Source organism: Podarcis tiliguerta (genome assembly GCF_965153285.1).
Source record: "Podarcis tiliguerta genome assembly, chromosome: Z".
NCBI lineage: Eukaryota > Metazoa > Chordata > Lepidosauria > Squamata > Lacertidae > Podarcis > Podarcis tiliguerta.
In genome coordinates, this window is record NC_139553.1 from 23,120,940 (window position 1) to 23,141,910 (window position 20,971).

General features: G+C 42.8%; 3 protein-coding genes across 12 annotated transcripts in view; 1 reads left to right on the forward strand and 2 right to left on the reverse strand.

Annotated features, from left to right (window-relative positions):
- Positions 1–20,971, forward strand: part of LOC310669944 (craniofacial development protein 2-like) — a gene marked incomplete at its 3' end in the record, with an annotated part of 710,849 nt that overhangs the window by 537,311 nt on the left and 152,567 nt on the right. The gene's annotated exons all lie outside the window — the stretch shown is intronic.
- Positions 1–20,971, reverse strand: part of ARHGEF9 (Cdc42 guanine nucleotide exchange factor 9) — a 279,379-nt gene that overhangs the window by 109,299 nt on the left and 149,109 nt on the right. Inside the window, exons 1-2 of one of the 10 annotated variants that reach the window (XM_083423405.1) lie at positions 17,627–17,665; positions 13,108–13,169 (exon numbers count right to left, since the gene is read on the reverse strand). The exons of 5 other annotated variants lie outside the window; for them this stretch is intronic. In XM_083423405.1, coding sequence (XP_083279531.1) covers positions 13,108–13,137 — 30 coding nt within the window. In that variant the 5' untranslated portion in view covers positions 13,138–13,169; positions 17,627–17,665. Of the gene's footprint in view, positions 1–9,905; positions 10,014–13,107; positions 13,170–17,615; positions 17,936–20,971 lie in introns of those variants that run through there. 4 more of the 10 variants (XM_083423404.1, XM_083423403.1, XM_083423399.1 and 1 more) reach the window with 4 other exon arrangements.
- LOC310669695 (uncharacterized protein) lies at positions 17,945–18,124 on the reverse strand (the record flags this gene model as incomplete). The annotated part of the gene is made up of 1 exon (XM_083424166.1): positions 17,945–18,124. One exon carries the CDS (start codon positions 18,122–18,124, stop codon positions 17,945–17,947), a length of 180 nt encoding a protein of 59 aa, XP_083280292.1.

A 20,971-nucleotide genomic window follows, 5' to 3' on the forward strand; every position in this document is an offset into this window, starting at 1 on the left:
TGATTGGAAGGAAGCAGCTTAGCCTTTCCTCAAGCACAGGATAGTATCATCTGGATAACTGAGGAGACCATACCCTTTCCAGAATAGGAAGAGAGGAATTTGTCAGTTTCACTTTTTCTCTGTTTCACTGTTTAAGAAATTAAGATAAACAAATGGGTCACAAAATGCATGATTCAGTTAAAAGTCCATCTTGGGTCTGAAAAAAAGTTGAAGACGCCTCCCCTAGAATATAGAAATAACTGTGACACAACATATTCTCTTTGTTATTTTTAGGAGGCCTATACTCAATGATCACCTGCAATCATGTTCAGGGTAAAATAATAACTTGGGAGGGGTGTTAATATCCCCCCTTCTCTCTCTCTCTCTCTCTCTCTCTCTCTCTCTCTCTCTCTCTCACACACACACACACACACACAAATGCACCAAAGCAACTTTTAGAAAATCAGGTTTGTACTAGGCCAATTATGTCTAAAAACAAAGGAAGTATAAAAATTCTAATAATACCCAACATCCTAAAATAAGCAGTTTCCACAAAATAGTAACATGTTATTCAGATTTATTTATCCTTTTCTCATAATATAACCTATCAAGGTTCAAAAAACACACCAAAAAAACCAAAACATTCACCAGGATTACAAATGTGCATTATAGCCATAGCTGTCAACTTTTCCCTTTTCTTGCGAGGGATCCTATTCGGAATAAGGGAATTTCCCTTTAAAAAAGGGAAACGTTGACAGCTATGATTATAGCACATAAAATAAGCTTTGTAACTGCATTTTTTGGACTACGGCTGCTGATTGATCCATAAGGCATTTATCTGTCAGTTTCACATGACCATTTATTCTTTTAAGAGAAACAGAAAATACCGTATATATAAAGTATTGTGTTCCCCACATTTGAGTAAACTACTGTGTTTCTATTCTACAAGTATGATTATTTGTCAAGTATGATTATTTGATCACTGTAATGGAGTTGTGACCAAAAGGGAGATTTCACAAGGGCTCTTGAGAGTCTGCTGCCAATCAAAAGACACCAGAAAACAAGTGAAGGATGAATGCATTCTTCTCATAATTGACGTATATGCAAGATTTTGGAATAGTTATCATCTGAAAAAGCAAACAAACTGTATGCAGGAGCCTAAGGGGACCATCTGGAGAAAAAGTGCTCTAGCAAAAGGCCTGTTGAACTGAATGTGAACTGTGCAAGAACAATCCAAGAACTTTTGTGCAGCACCTATTCATTTCAATGAGGTTTGCTCAGAAGCATTTCTTTCTGAATTTTGCCCTGTGGAGCTTGGCATTTCCCCCCAATGGTGGGAGAAGCATATCAACAAGAGACACTATACAAAGGGCATCAACATATGTCAACTTTACTGTCTTTATGACCGCAGCAACCTAAAGCAATTACTTTGTATAAAGCACAAGACATATCCCCCCTCGCCCTGCAAATGAAATCTGTTTTACTATCGGTACCTTGGTACACTTAAGTTGGTTTGTACAATGCCTGGAATGAACCAATTCCAGTAGCGGTTGCCATGCACCACACTGGGCTAAGCTCCGCTGCGCCGTGGCTGTCACCTCTCCCTCTTGTTAAGTCCCAGTGACCCTCTGCATTGGAAAGCCAGGATAGCAAATGTCCCTTCCGGGTTGAGCGCCATCGATCATGGCTGCCTTCCTCTGATCTGCGGAGGAAGAGCTCCGAGAGGGACGGGGTTTTTGCCGCTACGGCGACGCGGTGGCCCCCTGAAACCGTAGGCGGAGGAAGCCTACGGCCGTGGGACTCGCTTTATTGGCCGAGGGAGCTGGCGTCCAGCTTCCGGGTCATGTGGCCAGCATGACTAAGCCGCTTCCGGTGAACTAGAGCAGCACACGGAAACGCCGTTTACCTTCCCGCCAGAGCGGTACCTATTTATCTACTTGTACTTTGACGTGCTTTTGAACTGCTAGGTTGGCAGGAGCAGGGACCGAGCAATGAGAGCTCACCCCGTCGCAGGGATTCGAACTGCCGACCTTGTGATCGGCAAGTCCTAGGCTCTGTGGTTTAACCCACAGCGCCACCCACATCGTTTGACATTAATTATCAGATCATTTTCATTAAGGGGAAGCATAAAAATAGTTTGAAGAACTAGCAAATTACACTATGGGTATAACTTTCTGCTACTCTACTTGCCCCACCACTGCTTGCTGCTTGCCCTACCCCAGAGACAGGGAACCAGATGTTGGTGGTCTTTTCAAACTCCTCTCTGACTACTGCCCATGCTGGTTGGGGTTCATGGGAGTTGTGAACCCAACAATGCCTGGAGGGCCATGAGTTCCCCAGCCCTGATCTACTCCTGAACCATCTCTTCTGGCTCATCCAAGTCCTGTCTGCTACCCAAGATCCTCTTGGCTGGAGAAGCAACAACTTTAACTGTGTGCAGTGACATAGCATGGGTTGCCAGTGCCGGGGGCTATGCAGAAGGTAGGAAACGAAGCATGCATGTACATTCAACTGCCTCACAGCATCTGAGTTACCCAGGAGATCACAGCCACAGAAATAAGAACTGGATTTGTCTGGAGAGGTGGCTTCCTGGTTCGCATGGAGAAGCAGCTTTGCGCCTGGAGCAATTATCTCTGTGCCCCCCCCCCAGCACTACGCCATTGACGATGTGACATTCTGCATGCAAAGCATGTATCTAGCTCTTGAATCATAACCACTGATTTGTAGGAAGTTACCTTATGCCGAGTCAAACCACCTAGCCCAGTAATGTCTGCTTGGGGGACATTTTTTGCTACTGCTATCTGAGATCACATTCTGAATGGAGACATCAAGGGTCTCCCAAACACATAACACAGGCTCTGCCCTTTCCCAAAACACTTTCTTAAAAGCTTTATTTCCTTATTTATAATTTGTGTTCTGCTTTTCATTCGAAAACAAATCCCAGAGCAAGTGGCAACAAACATGAAACAACCCCCCCCCAACAACTACAGTGGTACCTCGGGTTACATACGCTTCAGGTTACAGACTCTGCTAACCCAGAAATCGTACCTCGGGTTAAGAACTTTGCTTCAGGATGAGAACAGAAATTGCGCGGCAGCGGCAGCAGGAGGCTTCAGGTTGAGAGCAGTTTCAGGTTAAGAACGGATCACCAGAATTAATTAAGTTCTTAACCCGAGGTACCACTGTACCAAGAAACCATCTATATGCAAAAACGGCAAAATATGCATGTGTTAGAGGGGGCCAACCAGTTCTACCTTCCTGGGTGAATCAAAGCAGAGTTCCTGGTTCCAAAGAGGCTTTCAAGCCATTCAAGCACACAATTCTGCTTCAAACGTTCATGCCAAACCTGAAAAGGTCAGGAGTAGGGGGATGAGCAACTTTTCTTTAAAAATTTTTAGAAGTTCTTTTTAAAAAAAAAAGATAATGTCCGTTAATTTTAAGAACAATACAGTGGTGCTTCGGGTTACAGACGCTTCAGGTTACATATGCTTCAGGTTACAGACTCCGCTAACCCAGAAATAGTACCTCGGGTTAAGAACTTTGCTTCAGGATAAGAACAGAAATCATGTGATGGCGACATTAGCTAAAGTGGTATCTCAGGTTAAGAACAGTTTCAGGTTAAGAACAGATCTCCAGAACAAATTAAGTTCTTAACCTGAGGTACCACTGTATACAAAAGACACCCATGGTAGAGACCTATTCATTCACCAGGAAAACCTTTTTGGAACGGAAATGTCTCCAACTGTTTCCGGAAACTGCAGTTAGGGGCACTTGACATATCTCAACAGGAATACTATTCCACAGAATGTGGCACCTACACTAATAGTCCTGGTCCAAGTTACTGTAAAGCAGGCTTCAGATAATCTTTGTAATTTGCAGGTGTAGCTCTCCTATAGAACACAGTGACCTAGTGGGTATAAAAGAGGTAAGGCCATCTTTCCTTTCCTGGTTGTGGGTTTCTCAAAGGCATCTGGCCACATGTGGAAACAGAACATTGGGCTAGAACTGATTTTCGGTCTGATCCACCAAAGCTTTTTAAAATGCCCCATCACTATTTCCCACATACCCTCCAACATTCCTCAGATGAAAATAGGGACATCCTATTCTACATCAGTATGCAGCTGTGGCATGTGTTTCGCTTCCTCCCCTTGCTGCTGCTGCTACTGCTCCCCGACTTGACCAAACGGGGCACCTCGCACAAAGATGATGGTAGGAACTCATGGCATTGAGCAGGGTTTCCCAAACCTGGGTTTACAACTGTTTTTGGACTACAGTTCCCATCATCCCTGATCACTGGTGCTGCTAGCTACTGATGATGCAAGCTGTAATCCAGCAATAGCTGGAGACCCAAGTTTGGGAAACATGGGTATCGTTGTTGTTCTTGTTGTTTTGTCGTTTAGTCGTGTCTGACTCTTCGTGACCCCATGGACCAGAGCACGCCAGGCAGAGTTATGAAAAGTTAAAAGGTGCACCAAATTCCCTTCCTGTTTTTATTTATACATTTTATCTTGCACCACACGCAGGGGGAGGGGGACCTACCCATAGAAAAAAACAATGTGCATACCAGCTGCATGCCCATCTCACAAAATAGAAGCAGAAGGACAAGTAACCAGTCTCTTTTTAAAAAACTAAAACTTATGCTTATTTGAAAAGGTTTGCAGCTGGAGCATAAATATTTTTTAATAGCACATGGAAAGGGAAAGGACTCAAGATAGTTGAGGCTTGCAAGCCCCAATGCAAAGTTATATGCTGTTTACACGTCCCTCTCCTCCAATCGGAAGTGAGGCTTACTGTGTGGGTTGGGGAAGAGGGAGGCATAGATCTAAGAAATGTGTTTGAGGGACACACAGATATGAACTTCTGGTAATAGACTGAAATGCTTTACTGAAGGGAAGGTCCCTTGGGAATTTGAGACCCGTGACACTGTGAGAAGCTGTGGTGGCTAGAGGGTTTTCAGGGATGGTTCTGGCATTTTCAAAGCACCTGGAGGGTATGAAATCATGGGTGCCATTAACAACAACAACCCTATCACTAAAATCAGGCCAAGAAGTTTCCAAAAGTTAATGGCATGGATCAAGGCCTCTATTAGTCATACATGCAACAATCAGTGACCTGCATTTGGACTAGAATGTGCACCCAGATATACAGCCAGTTCAATGGGACTTCAAGGAGCACTGCAAGGCAGAAGCAGACCTCATCCCACCTCAGCACCATGTGGCAAAACCTGCTGCTTGAAAATCTCTCCTTTGTTGGATTGGGGGCAATATCTTTCTAATTCAAATGCAAATTTTCCTCCAATATATTTTCTCATTTCAAAGTTTGCTTCCTCCAAAGACTTTTCTTCCTTGCTGTCCCTATTCATTTAGAACCCAGAAACAACTTGCTGGGTAGCGCAGAGTTGCTACGTTAAGCTACTTGGCAGGTGGGTTGATGTTGTTTACTGGGAGGAGGAGCGTTGCATGCTAGCTGGTGCAATTTAAATGCATTGGCAAGAGTGCCAGATTCTTTAGCTGTGATCCCTGCATTGCAGGGGGTTGGACCAGATGACCCTTAGGGTCCCTTCCAGATCTATAGTTCTATGATTCTACGATTTGCACTACAAATCCTCACCACCCCCCACCCCCTCCTGGTAAGCAGAAATGACCCAGTTGTTGGGAGGAGTGTGGCTCTGCCTTGCATGACAAGCTGCTTCTGTTGGAACTGTCTTTCAGATCACCTGCCTGATCGTGTTCCTTCAGAACATTCCCCCAAACCCAACTTTGGTATAACTTCCTTGTTCCAAGTCCTACTGCAGCTAACCCTAAGCACATGTAACTGCCGCGTGCATTCAATTCCTTTCCTTGCAAGTTCATCAGGGCAGAGACCTATCCTATTGTACTCGGTAAAGTGCTATGCACACTGATGGTGCTATGTAAATATGCTTGCAAAAATGCTCACACCTAATATTTATATTTAAACCAGGGATAGGGAACTCCCACTGCACGGCCAGATTTCATCAGGCCCTCTTGGTCCCCTCCCACTCAGCAGCTGTTCAGCAAGGACTTTAATGTTGTGCAAAAAGAGCAACTGCTGCTCCTTCATCTGCTAGAAAATCGAAGCAGAGGGGAAATGTCTTAGCAGAGACAGGTAGAATTATGTTCCTTGCAAAAATGCAAATGTTGTCCATGAATTTTGCAACTGCATGAATGGAATTTTTAGGGTGAAATTGCATTTGAAGGTTGAGGCTTTAATAGCTGTAAGGCAGTTGAGCTGTGCACCTTATTTTGCATACTTCTTCTGGAATTTGTGAGTTATTTTTGCCTTCTGCACATTCAGAACACATAAAGAATGTTGGAGAGCTTGTTTCTTTCTCTCTTTTTTTACAAACATTGGTTTTTTAAATTGTTTTTTAAATTTAAATTGTCTATGGAGAAAATTGAAGGCACAATTTTAGTTAGTAAGAGTTCAATATATGCTTCAGTTTGAATGGAGAGAGTGTGTGTGTGGCGTGTGCATGTGTACAGATGTTTATCTAGCCCTATCCATGTTTGGATCTGGCTCCACTCAATAACTTGTTACTGGTTAATGAATCCCTCAGCTTAAAAAGTACTCCCCATTCCTGATTTAGAGCTGTTCTGAAGTGCCCAGAAAGAACTTGTCAGACACTGACAGAAACACTAACAACAACACATTAAGGTAGGTGATACTATCCCCTTGTTGCAAAAGTGGGGAGGGGAAAGCATCAGTCTGCCTCAGGCCTCTTGTCAATTTCATGGCTCAGGAGAGGACTTGAACCAAGGAATTCCTGGCTCACAGCCCACACTCTTAACCAATCTATCAGAGCATCTGATAGCAACAACTGGGGCTTTTTTCATATATATATATATATACATACATACATACATATATAGAGATATATATGGGTACTCTCATTTACCTACTCATATTGAAATACTGTCCCTCAATGAGGACAAACTTAGATTCACAAAATGTTTAGGGGTATGCGTCCCCATGTGTCCCCCCAGGAAAAAAAACCCACTGGCCACAACCCTTGCAATGTGAATCAAACTACACTGATATCAGGGCACTAGATTCAGCATGAATTTCCACTTCCCTCATGTATTTTGAGGACCAGACAATGCAAGGAAGACAGAATAATAACTTGCATTTACTCATAAGTTATCACTGCTAACTGCAAAGGGAAGGGTCAATACTTGTAGCTATTAATGGCTCAATGATTATTTATCTCTCTCTTTTGCGAAGGCTGTGTGCAGACTTTGGTAAACGGGCTCCCTAGAAAGAGAAAGGGCGTGCAACCAAGAATCTTTCAGGCTGTCCCAAACTTCTGATATGTGAAGAGGAAGCACAGAGCAACAGTTGTGATGGGAGCAACACTGTGGCCCCAGCAAATTTGTGGCTACGCTCTGGGGCTTAGCCGTGAAAGTTGCCTTGAAACGCTTTGCTTGTGCGGCATGAACCACAGACTATCCGAGCTGCATACTTGCAGGCATCAAATAATTCATCATCATCATCATCGTTACCACCCCCATATTAGAACAGTAACAATTGTGAAAAACACAGGCATCTAAATATTGCTTGGCAAATAAATACTGATTGGTGGGACCGAATGAGACAAAGCCCAGAAAAATTAACATGGAAAAATCTAGTCTATAAGAATTATTGAAATAATCCTCTTAGGAGCAAATCTTCAATCTTGTTCACATAGCAGGGGCACTTGATATGTCAAAACCATTTCTGTGTGCGTAGCTCAGAATACAAGTGTAGCTGCTTAGCAGCATACCTTAAAAAGAAATTTAAAAATCTGGGGTGACAAGCGATTTATTTCTTGAATTGTCACATTAGTGGCAACAGAGCCCTGAGCCAGCTCCACTTTGTATCTAGCATTCTTGTTCAGTCCTAAAGCCAATGTCCCACTTTACCTCACACCCACAGAAAACAAATTAACATGTACAAATAAAACTAGGGGCATGTATGTGGCTCCCTCCAGACTCACTAACAAGAGCTATCCTTCTCTCGCCTTCCATACCATGAATTCTCCTTCCCCTTCCATAGTCGACTGTGGTTTAGCGATACATTAGCACTGAGTCAAATCATACTTAATGCATATTGTGGTTAAGTAAACCATGGTTTACTCAGAAACCACGGACTGAAGTCGTATATAAGCATGTGTTTGCCAAATATGATTAAGAAGAAACCATGGTTAAAATTAACTATGGATACCTTGAGTGCGCAGTGATACACCAGAGATTAAAACTAAGAAGCAAAGAGAAGGGGGTTTTATGAGAGAGAGAAAGAAGAAGGAAGTGCAGAGTGCAAGGTCTCAAGGCTGGCTCCCAATTTACAAAACATAGTTTGCAGGGAGTCAGCAGGGAGTCTGGGCTAGGAATGGAAGAATCTATCAATTTCAGATTCTCATTTTTCCAGTCTTAAATTCAGTTTACCCATTTTCTGCTTCTGTTTATGATTGGAGAAGAGGGAATCATAAACAAAAATTCATGTGCATTTTCATGCACACTCCTCCTGATATAAACACTTTTGTACACAATTCTGCCTATGTAGATTTTTGCAAGCCTTTTCCTCTAATGCATTTTTCAGTGTCACTTCCACTAATATACACGCCTGCTCACACATCTCCCTAATATATGCAATTTTGTATACATTGTTTTAATTGACAAATTGCACCATAAAATTCTGATATGCACAAATTTCAAAGGACAGCTGTGTTGTTTTTCATGTCTTGGTTTGAAAAGTGCAAACTAGGTCAGTTTGTATTAAAACGCAAACCAAAACTAATTCCTCTCCGATCCCCATACTGGGCCTAAGATAGCTCATTGCACAGTCCATGGAATTGTAATAACCCTATTATTGTTGCTCATAAAGAAGTTGTGCGTGTGTTTTAATCTCATTCCTTTCCAGCAGGCAAATTCTCTCCTGAAGTCTTGGTGACACCATCAGAATCATTTTCACAGCTGCCTGTTAGGTGGCCCACAAAACAAAGGACATTGTGCATTCAAGGACTTGGAGCCAAAGGAAAGGAGTCATTGAACAGCAGGCACCTGCCTTCCACAGGGAACCAAAAAGATGCCCATGTAAATATATCAGAGTTATCACAACAGAAAACCCAGAAAAATAGAGATTTCTAGATTTGCCGTTGTTCAGCAGTGAGCATCCGAAAGATTACCAGAAGCATAGCTCAGTGAGAAATGCCTTCCAGGTCAGCGACAAATGGCATAATAATGTACTATGAATAACATGTCATTTTAAAAAGATCAGCATTGAGAGCCTGCTCTTAGTCTCTTCCTGAAATATAACAGCAAATACAGCCTAGTCTTTTATTTACGTATTTATATTTATAAATAAATTATAAACTATCTTTTGGCCCTCAAACGGAACCGCAGAAGCGTTTACAATAAATACCTCAATACAATAAAGGTGAAGGGTAAGAACATTGTAAAGAGCATTGGATTCTTTAAAAACTTCCTTTAAAAACAGCACCAAACGAGGACTAAACAACACTAGAGAAAAGCAGAACAACACTTATATTCCGATGAGGTGCTGCCTTTCACACTCAGATATATAAAGCAGAATTCTTTCATTCACTACTACAGAGAAGCATCCACCTCTGGGGAGACCAGCACAGTTTGTTCAAGATTAAACAGCAAACTCGTTCATCAAATTATGAGCACAGAACGACAGTGCCCCCACTTTCCGTTACATACGGAATTTATGGTGATTTTTATTTATTATTTTTGCAAAGTAATAGCATTTCCCCCAGTAAGTCAGCGCTGTTAGGACATGTAGGAAAATACATTTGCTGGCCTAAGTCAGAGGAATCTCTAGCAGGTTTATTGTGATCCTGAGGAATGCTGAAACAAGGAGAATCTTAGTTATAAGCATTGCTATGAGAATTAAAAAGTCCTGCTCACCTTAATCCCGAATATTCTCTTCATACCAGCTCAGACAGAGGAAGGCTACCTCCCAAATTTTCAACACTGTGCAGAGCAGTCTCTTCGGTCCTTGTCTGCCCAAATACTGACCAGGATCAAATGCAGCTTAATCTGAGAGCTTTGGTAGCCTTACAGCTAAAGTGAAAACAGGGCTGTGGCTGACCCCTTTTAAGTAAGGAAAAAAGAGCCCAGCTGGAGGACACATTCTCATATTTTTGGTTGAGTACTGAACCTAAACTATTACAGACAGGAATCAGTAAAGCTTAATGCTTTTTCTTGAGACGCTCCACCTTTTATGTTAATGAATATCTAAGTCTCTTGACTAGTCAACAACATTTTGCAAAAAACACACCCTGAATTCAAACACACTAATAATGTTCCAAAAATATCTGCTCAGTGGTGGAAGGTGCTCCCTGCACATATTTCATGCACCTAAATTTCCTGGATCTTGGTTTTTTTTTTTATCCTGGAAACACCACTTTAATAAAGCAGGAGGGAAGGCTAAATTTGAGGTATCCTAGATAAGACTAGAAATGGATGAGCCCGGATACCTAATTATCAGGCTGGTTTCCATGAGACTTCCAAACCAAACATGCTCAGACACATACAGAACAATCCCGTTCATGCTTTCTCAGAAGTAAATCCCATTGATTTCAAACAGGATTCATTCCCAAATAATGGTGCACAGATTTGCAGTGGAAAAAGAAGGTCAGTTGAGCTGCATTAGTAGCAACCCATCTTATGAAAACAACTGTGATGCAAACAATGCGTACAACCCAGCTGAAGCCTAAGTTACACGTAACTGCAGCTTGTCTGGATCTGTTCCTTCTTACTCTTCCCTTCCCCTTTTTACGCATTCTACTTCTGTCACCATACAGACTGGAATCTCTTTGAGGCAGAGACTCTAAATTTTTCATTATGTCACATTGTCAATCTCCACACTGTATGGTGACATAACAGCAGTATGCTATTATTAATGGTCATGGCCTGTATCCAGATACCTTGTATTCAAGGTAGACCCTTGGAAATCAATGGACTTGTCAGTCTTGACCAACTTAATGCCATTGATTTCCAAGGGTCTATTCTGAGTTCTTAATCGGATACTGTGCTATATCTATATACCGGTGCAGTGGAAACGGACATTACATCCTTCTGAAGAACTGGAAGCTGGCTAGCTTGAATGTAGTAAAGTTATGATAATTATTGTATTTACCATGATATACTAGGCCTAGGCCCAACTGCACACCGCAGGATAGAGATCTTACATGAAGGTGAGAGCGGGTGAATATGACCCCATATTTATCTAGAAGTGTTTTCTTGGCACCCCATTGCACAAAACCAATGGGTAGTTACAGAAAAAGCTCCTAGATTCATTTTAGCAACTCCATTAATGCAAACTTTAAATTAATACACAACTCTTCATTTTTTGCTTTTGTTTCTATCTCACAGCAGACAGTTGAACCATTCATTTTTTTAAAAAAAAATTGAAGGCTACCCTTGAAAGAGAGCCATTCAGTTCAAAACAAGTCAGAAAACTTTTGAAATCTAATTGCAATTTTGCAAATAAAGATGAAACTGCTCTTTGATTCTAGTTTGCAAGGAATTTTGGAAGTTTAAAAAGTTAAGTGCTATCCAAGAAGTAAAACACATACAAATCACAAGTGCCAGATCTACTGTTAGCTGCCTTAAACAACTTATATATAGAAGCTAGATCTCCTTGGGGCTCAGCTTTGCCAAAAACCCAGCCTTAGAAATGACAAACACTAATCCAGATTTTTGTCAAGTGCCTTAACCACGAATGCGACCTAAATCTCAGTACTTGTATTTAATATAGATTGAGCCTTCTTGCCTCTTGGGCTGCAATTCTGTGTATGCCTACCTAGGAGTAAGCCACACTGAGCATAGCTGTCCTACTCCTGAGCCAACATGCAGTTGCACTGCACTAATGATAAAGCTTCCTGCTCACCAACGTAACACAAGTCATCAATGAAACGAGGGATTCTCTGTTGGCCTATTTGCTTGCCCTGTGAATGCTAGAGATAATGGTGCTCAATAAAGCAGAAGGCAGTATTATTTTTAGAAATGGGTTGGGGGAGATATATGTTGCAGCACAGCTAGCATGGGAGAATTTAAAAGCAATGGACTCAACATGGAAAAGGAGGAGGGCTAAGAGAAATCCCAGTTGTCTGCGGGTTCTCTAAAATGGAAGATAAAATGCTATTCCCTCCCGACCCCCCCTCTCTAAAAGGAAAGTCAGGTGTCACATGAAATCCGTCTACAGTGCATCGAATGAGACGCGCAAGCCCTCTTCTGGTTTCCTCAGTAGTCTTCCTTCTAAGAGCATCTATTTTTAGGCTGGAGCATATAAATCACTGCAGTTCACACTACGGCACACCATTTCCTTAGAAAGGAATGCTAAAAAAACAGCATTATCTACCTCAACTGATCCTGGCTACCAGCATATTTTAGGCATCTGCATTGCTTTTTAAATGCCATGTGTCATCTAACTGAAGGGTATTTCATCAGGCATCTCTCACAGCCAGCCCCCCACTCACCCTACCATAAGAATGTGAGGGCAACCTCCTCACCTCATGGAAGCATTGCTTTGGGTCATCTAACAAAATGAGGAATTGAAGAGGTAGCATAACCTTCCAGTTTTAACAGCTAAAAATAACCACCATAAAACCCATAATCTACTGAATACAACAGGCCATTAGATCAGTCATTCAGCAGAATTACCAGCTATGTTCCAGCAACTGGCAGTGTTTTTAAGTATGCTTTTAATACATCAGCTACATTCATATCCAGTTAATGGAGATGCACATTAATACGGTACCCAATTCAGCTCACAAAAAGAGACACACTGTAAATGCAACATATCAAATCAAAGCCTTTCCGGTGATTTTTTTTTTTTTTCCTCCATATAGAGGCATTGTTCACAATCCATTGCACACACAAGCGAAGTGCAAGCAGAAAGATGCACAAATACACCCATACATGCAGGCAGGCAGGCAGGCAGCATTCACCCAGAGAAATGAAGGAAAGGCATTTTCACTCAACTAGCATTCATTACATTTTTTTAATGGACAGGACAGCACAAGACGAGACAATGAACCATAAACTATGGGTTCTAATAATTTAAAATAAATTGGAGGGGGGTGTTTAAAAAAAGAAAACTTACATTGATTTTTGGCAATTTTCCTTCGGTCATTATACACAGCAGTTGGGCTGTGTACAGAATACCTGATCCAAAGAGAAATATAACCACATTATGAAAAGAGACAGGGACGGAGGAAGAGGAGGAATTAGGTTAGGCATGCAGCTGTTAACAAACGTTAGAAGAAAGCACCTCTCTGCCGGGTTCCCCACTGCCCCCTCTAGTCAGAAAGAATGGGATCCAGTTAAGCTTTCCTGCCACTGTCTGAACTGGGAAAGAAGGGGAAAGCTCCCTAGCTACCCTTGCCCTCCACTGAAGTGGGGAGATGGGCAGGGAAGAGAATGAATAAATAGCTATTCAGCCTCAAATGCTCATGCAAAAAAGGCCAAAACAGCGTCAGAAATATCCAGAGCTCGCCTATTCCCCCTCCCTCTTACTTGACATGTGAAATTCAGAATGAAGGGGGAGAGGGGATGGAGAAGGAGGGAGGGAGGGAAGGAGGGAGGGAGGAGCTGGAAATGAAATAAAGGAGAGTTTGAAGAGAAGAATAAATAAAAATAATTTATCCTATCAGCCTGGAAGGATTCAATGTACTAGCCACCAGGAAAGCCCAATGGGTCTGGCATCAGCAGCGGCGGCATGAGAGACTGCCTCCCCCCCCCCCAATCCAGAGCATCAGGAGGGAGGGAGGGAGGAGAGATGTGTCAATGCTCCTCTTATCTTGAAAGGATCCTGGAGCTTTAAGGTGGTGGATTACAGATCAGGAGGAAATATGCTTTTTTATTTTTAAAAAGTACAGTGGTGCAGGAGTTGCTATGATACAGTCAATAGCTTTATTCTTGGATATTGTAGAAAATAATGCATCTGATACTTTTATCTATAAAGTACATGTGGTCACAGTTGCTAGGATTTCTCTCTCAGATTTGTCTATGGGGAGGGGAAATGCCACAGTTGGAGGGTTGCTATACATCCAGCAGGGGAACAGTGCTCAAATTATGGGGTAGGGGAAAACATAAGGTGGAGGGGATTGATGAAATACACAAGCCTCACTCCTTGACTATTGTCAACTGTATCCAAATTTTGACACCCCTGGTATCACCTAAAGCTGTAGCTAAGGGAACCTATCATCAAAAAAGATCAGAGAGGCGAGATCCCCCTCTGCACCGTCTTGTGGTTTGAATACCAGATGGAGAGGGAGCAACTTTGCAAAATTTGAGGGCTTCTGATGCCATAAAGCAGGATAGCTCAAATTTGCATGACAGGTGGGTGACATATTGTGCAGCAGGTGTATGGAGCACCCATTTCTAGGACTACAAAGCATAACCGAACGCCGTTGCCTACAAAACTGACTTCTATTTTCTCTTATAAAAATAATGACAACTCAACATACGGAACTTGTGGCTCTCCGGTTGTTGGGACTTCAGTTCCCATCAGCCCTAGCCAACATGCCCAATAATCAGGAATTATGGGAGCTGGAGTCCAACAACATTTGGAAGGCACCAGGTTCTCCACCCCTATTCAAAGCTGATAAAATACTCACTCCCTCCTTAAGGCTTATTTTGCCCATCAAGCAAGCCAAGTTACGAAACCCAAAACGCAAAATTGTAGTTGCAGTTTTGTCCGGCACACACTAATGTGTGTGTAAGTCTCAGTGATCTCGGTGGGTCTTTCTTTTAAGTTATATACTATATATGTATATAATCATATAACACTACAGCAGGAAGGGACCCAACCAACACCCTGCAAACTGGGGTACAAGTAAGTATCATGGGTTGCTGGTTCTTGTTTTGTTTTTAGTACTATATCTGCTCAGCTAATCACAAAGTTCAGCTGCTCTCAGAGTTCTCTGCCAACTCCAGGCAAACACACTACCAGTAGGCAGAGTATTAACAATGGGGCTGTTTTCAAAATGTATCTTTAAAACATATGCAACAAGCATTTACTAATAATTATTCTGCAATCCTAGGCAGCTTTACCTGTGAATCAGTTCCATTAGACTCATTAAGTCTTTTACAGTAAACAATATTGAATTAAGGCTTTTAATGTCTTAAATCCACCCCCCACCCTTAAACTCCAGGTGACATGACATAATGTCTGAATCTGGCATCCACTGTTCTTTATGTGTGGGGTGGGATGAGGTGGGGTGGGGGAGAGATCTGATTCTGAATTGCAGAATTCCTGACAAAATTTAGAATTCAGGCATCTGTTGCTCTGGCAAGGAGTATCAGCATCAGCAAAATAATATGCCTGTTGCTATAAACTAACAGGCACCCCCAAATTAAAGCATCTAAGGGTACTTCAAGCTTGATTAAATGCACCTCCAAAATAATGAATAAATAAAAAGCACCAGTGATGTAATCAAAATGAGTCATGAGAGCCATGCCAAAAGAAAACAGATCCTTTGCATACTAAGTGTTCACACATCCATATGCACACACATGCATAGAGCAAACTGCCAACATCTGGACATGGAGAAATCTGATTCATCCAGGTGGTGGAATCTGACAGTTGCCAAGTGCTGCCTGTAGTTATTTGTTTTGGCTAAACTGAACATCAGAGAAATAAGCAGCATTCTGAGATGCTAATAAAATCCATGTATCTTATTTCTTCCTCATTCCGCCCCCCACCCCCCCCAGTTCCACCATTCAGTCTTCATGCCAGATGAATGAATGAAAGATATTAACTTCATTATAACAATCTCTTGTTTCCTGGAAAGAGGCATTGGATAAGAAAAGAGAACCCTGCTAAATGCTGCTGTGTTAAGGCGACACCAACTTGTGTGTCTAAATACTCAGGGAGGGAAATATTCCAAGCCAAATTGTCTCACTGAATATTTATTTTATTTTTAAAGACCACCCACCCAAACTTGAATGCAATAACACCTGTTCCTTCTCTTAAAGCTACAAGTAAGAGAGAAGGGAAGAAATCAGGAAAGCTGGAAATCCAAGCAATAGGTTATGAATAAAAAGCGATATCACAATATATTTCTATATTAACACTTGTTGTGAATGTCAGTGAATTTTCTATTCCTAAATTTGCCAAATCAACCATAGGTAACGAGAATCACTCAGTGTTCCCACCCAATTTTATTCTCTTTTTCTCTGTGATTTTATCAACTTGGTCACGTTTTAGTTATTTTCAAACACCAGCACTTCTACCTTTGTAAAATTATGTGCCGGTGTTTTAATTCATTTCAGACACCAGCACTTACACACACACACACACACACACACACACGGCAATGGATGGACATGATGTAAGCAAATAGAACAAGATAAAATTGCCTGTGCCGTTTCTTCCTGCAAATAAATAAATAAAGAGCAGGGAAGACTGCAATCAACCATACCCTTTCTATATATATCACAGCTTCAGGAGACATATGACACAAAGGTACATTTTGTACCACTTTGACTTTGTTTCATCATACCTGCATCCCTCATACCTCCCCCCCCCCCGCCATGCAAAGCTATCTCTCATGGAACAATTTCATTTTCTTTTTAGGAAGACACCTCTTTGCCAGAGTCTCATAAAACATAATTTAGCACTTCATTCTCAAGGAAATCAATGTGAATTAAGTCACCCTAAGCGACCCATATTTGAATCTTGTTATCTAAGTGGTGCATAAAGCTTTTTTTTTTCCTCTCCCCTCCCTACCCCCACTCCCCCATCCACCTTGACAGACCAAGTCACTGTGAAAACATGGCTTCAAAAAGAAAAAAAGGGGGGAAGCATGCTTTAAAGGGAAACAAAACACCTCTTCTATTTGCTTCGCCAGTCTGCAAAGATGGGAAGCACACTAATAGCCGAAGCCCAGCTGGTTGTGCTTCTAGTGGGCTGAATGGAGCAGCTGTGAATAAGCAGTGTAAAAGCAGATCTGAAAGGGTTGAAACGGGGGCCAGAAGGTCTGAGGATTCAAATCACACTTCCAAGGCAACCAAATAAAATAAACCTCTCCCCCACACACTCTTATTTCCCAATAGCTGACTAAAGCTTTCAATGGCATTCCTTTCCTCTCAAACCTCTTAAATATATATCAGGAAAATGCAAAGCTGAATGGGCACTCTCTCCAGCCCTGCAATCTCCTTTGCAAAGGCATTTGATTCCCACTTACTTGGCACAAAGCAAGCCTTATTTTGGTATTAAGCCAAAGCATTCCAGTGCCCTTTTTCCGCTTTAAGAAGTAATAATAAATGTACATGCACACACTATGTAAAAACTAGCAGTGCATCCATTGCTCATTATTATGATGCAAACCCACATTTCCCTTTGAAATATTTATCTCCCACTGATCCTTTGCAAACAACAAGAAATATAAGCAGGAATTAATTCAGTATAGACAGAGATATGGAGCTATAGCAGCACTCTGTGTCTACCTAGATAGGTAGGCACAGAGACATTGGCTTAGTGTGTGTGTATATATCTCTGTATATCTATAGCCATCAATATAGAATTAACTGGGCATTAAGCAGATACACTTACAGGCATACTTAATAGACAAGACATGACAAAAGATTTAGGGAGAGATAATATACCAACGTCATACAGATCACAGCGAGGCCATGTTGATTCTCAAAGCTGCTCTCCCCCCTCAGTAAGGAAATTCCTTTCTCTCTCTCTCTTTTATGTGTGTGTAATCTCTCCCTTTCTCTCTGGATGGATTTTGTTTGTTAATTTGGAAACTTGGGATTTTTGTTTTGTTTTGTTTTGAGTTTTGCTAGTGGTATGCTGCCGCCGCCGCCTCCTTCGCTGCTGCCACCATCACCAACTCAGGAGCAAAAAATAAAAGGAAAAAGGGGGGAGGAGAAAGGGGGAAGAGAGAGAGATCAAAAAAGGAAGGAAAAAAACACACTCCAGAGTCCATTCAACGGGTGCCCAAGAAGAACATGAGGACGACATTGACCAGCAGGAGCACCACGATGACAGCGAACACCACCACCGTCTGAACATCCAAGGTCATGGTGCAGTGCAGAACACTGTAGTGCTCCAGATGTGGAGCTTGGAGGCTTGGAGCTGTCAACCTCTGCTCTGTGAGACTGTCCATACATCCACCATGCTACAGGAGAGGAGGAGGCAAGGGAAAGGCACCGCTTCTCTAGCTCTCTGGCTCCCTCTTTTATCCGCTGGCTCTCTCCGCTTGCGGTTTTTTTTTTACGGTGGCTGGTTTGGAGGATGATGTGGTGGTGGTGGTAGAGGCTCTGTTGGGTCTGCCTGCTTGTGTGTGTGTGTTTGTGTGGAGGGGAGGGGGAGAGCGTGCACGCGCCTGTTGCTTTGTATATTCCTCTCTCTCTCTCTCTCTCTCTCTCTCTCTCTCTCTCAGCCCCTGCTGGAACCTGCGATGCAAAACAGCAGCAGTATCGCCAACTAGTTGAGCGCTGGAGAAGATGCACAAGGAAGGGAGCAGGAAGGGAAGGAGCCACAGAAGAGGGAGGGGAGTCTCCTCAATGCTTTCTTTCTTTTTTTCTTTCTTCGCTTGAGATTGCAGGATGCTGTTGCTGCTGCCGACTCCCGCAAAGGTCCTTCTCCCCCAGGAGATTGCGTGTGTGTGTGGCTTCGGCTCTTGGGTAGGGTGGGGGAGCTGCCTTTGCCCGCTCAGTTTGCCAAGGCAGCGCCGAGCAGCAGAAGCCTGGCCGCGCTGGAGGGCTCTTCAAGCCGCCGCCGCCGCCACTCCTGCTGCTGCTGCCGCATCTCTCGTCGCGAGGCGGACCCCCTTCGCATACGAATCAATTGCCAGGAGCCAGGCGGGCGGGCGGAGGAGAGGCGGCGCTGTCACTCAGTGGCAAGGAAGAGAAGGAAAGGGTAAAAGGAGGAGGAGGAGGAGGAGGAAAAACTGGAGAGGAGCAAAAGCTCCAAGCACGGAAATGCAAAATCCAATTTCCTTCTCCTTACTTGTTCCTGCAGAAGTTCCTTCTTCTTCCCTTTCTTCTTCCTCCTTCCTATTTCTCCTTTCATCCCCCCTTTCCCCCCTTTTTTCTTTCTTCAGACTTCCCTTCCCCCTTCCTTCCATTCCTTCCTCTTCCTTCCTTCCTTCTCCCTTTCCCCGCCCCACATTTCCTCCTTCCTTCCGCTCTTTCTTTTCCTCCTGACCTCCCTTTGTTCCGCAAGGGAAGGAGGCGGCAGTGACTTAGGAGCAAAAGAAGAAAAAGGTATCTGGCGGGGTAGGTCCATCTGGTCCAACATCTAAATTCCAGCGGGGCCGGAGGTGGGGAAGACAACCAGGTGCCTCCGGATTTCGGAAACCTCACATGCAACAGTGTGCTCCCATTACTATTCCCGCATCCCAGCGGCTTGTGTTCAGAGATAGGCATCCTCTGAATACAGAAGTACCACTTAGCTATCCTGGATACCAATAGTCACTGACAGGATGTCCCTCTATGAAAAAAGCTTGTTCTTTTTAAAGACTTGCATCATCATCATCATTCAGTTTTGGGTGCTCCACTTTCAACTTAGCCAGCCAGGCCCTTTCCCAGCATACTCCATTCAATTATGGTGAAAAAGTGGCATCACATGTCCAGGCCTTCCGCTTCCTCCCAATGCCCACCCCAGCATAATGGCAGCTGCATTTTGCACCAGTTTCCAAGTCACTTCTTGAAGTAGCCCCATGTAAAGTGCATTTATCCAAAACTCTGGTCTTAACACAACCACAAAGGTGCCACAAGAAATACAGGCATTCACTATTCAGAGGCTCCTGGGAAGCATTTTCCCACTGAGACGCTCCACTGCATCTTTGCATGAGACATTGCTGAGGGTTCCCCTCCTTTCTTACAGCCTTAGTCAGGGGTAGGTAATTCTGCCTGTTGAATTGCTATTATGGCTCAATCACAACTTCACAGCAATCTTAATTGTTGAATGTTTCTATCAATTTCTGCCTGCATTAAAACATTTGTGGTCGTTATTAGGTTCATCTATTTGGCAATTAATTGGAACAATTAAATATAATGGTAATTTGTTTTGCTTTTAAAGGCAAATGTTTCATGACATTGTACTGATATATTGTTAACCGCCTCGGAACCCACTCAGTGAAAGAAAGATGGAGTAGATGTGTTGAAATAACTAACTGAAAGGATGCATTTTGGGAATGAAAGAGTGTTGAAGAGGAGTCCGGGGATGGGGTGGGGGTGGGAAGGGGCATTTTTGGAAAATCAGAACAGCCAAAAGGAAAAATATGAAAACTATGCTGTCACAAATGGAACCCCAATTCTACCACCGTTCTAAATTGCCTGGGGAGCCTCCAAAATCTTGCCTCAGTTCAAAGCAGTTGTGTTAACAAGCACAGCAGAGTGCAAATGCACCAGCAGGAGTGCTGGATTGGCACTGATGGCACGTTTGCACCATACCAACCTTGTTGCCACAGTGTCCCTCCCTCTCTCTATCCCAATATACTGCAGCAACTCAATTGGACTGATGTCAAGTGAGAGGCACAGCCTCATCATGTCGTTTGCTGCCATTTAGAGCCCTGATTTAGGACCAAGGACCTAGGACCAAGTTAACTTAGGGGGCATCTGTACCCATACTATGTTGGAGGCTCAACAGTAAAAATCATTTGGCTGGTAAGCACAAGGAGCAGTGTCTTTTCTGCAATGGCCCCTCACAGACCTCTTTTGAATGAGTTCTAAAGACTGGCCCTTGGGGATTAAATGTGAGGCTGGCAGTTGATTTAGTTGGGCTATGTGTCCAACACCAGTTATAGTGTATTTCATTATGTTTATTTACCTGCTTGTAATCAAGCTGAGCAGTTTTATTGCTACATTTTAATTATTGCTATTGATGCATTTTAGTGATTGTGAGATGATTGTTCTAAAAAGGCAACCTATAAACCTCTGATCGATCAACCTATAAACCTGTGATCGATCAAAAAATGCAAGACCTCCCTACTTAAGACAGTCTCCTT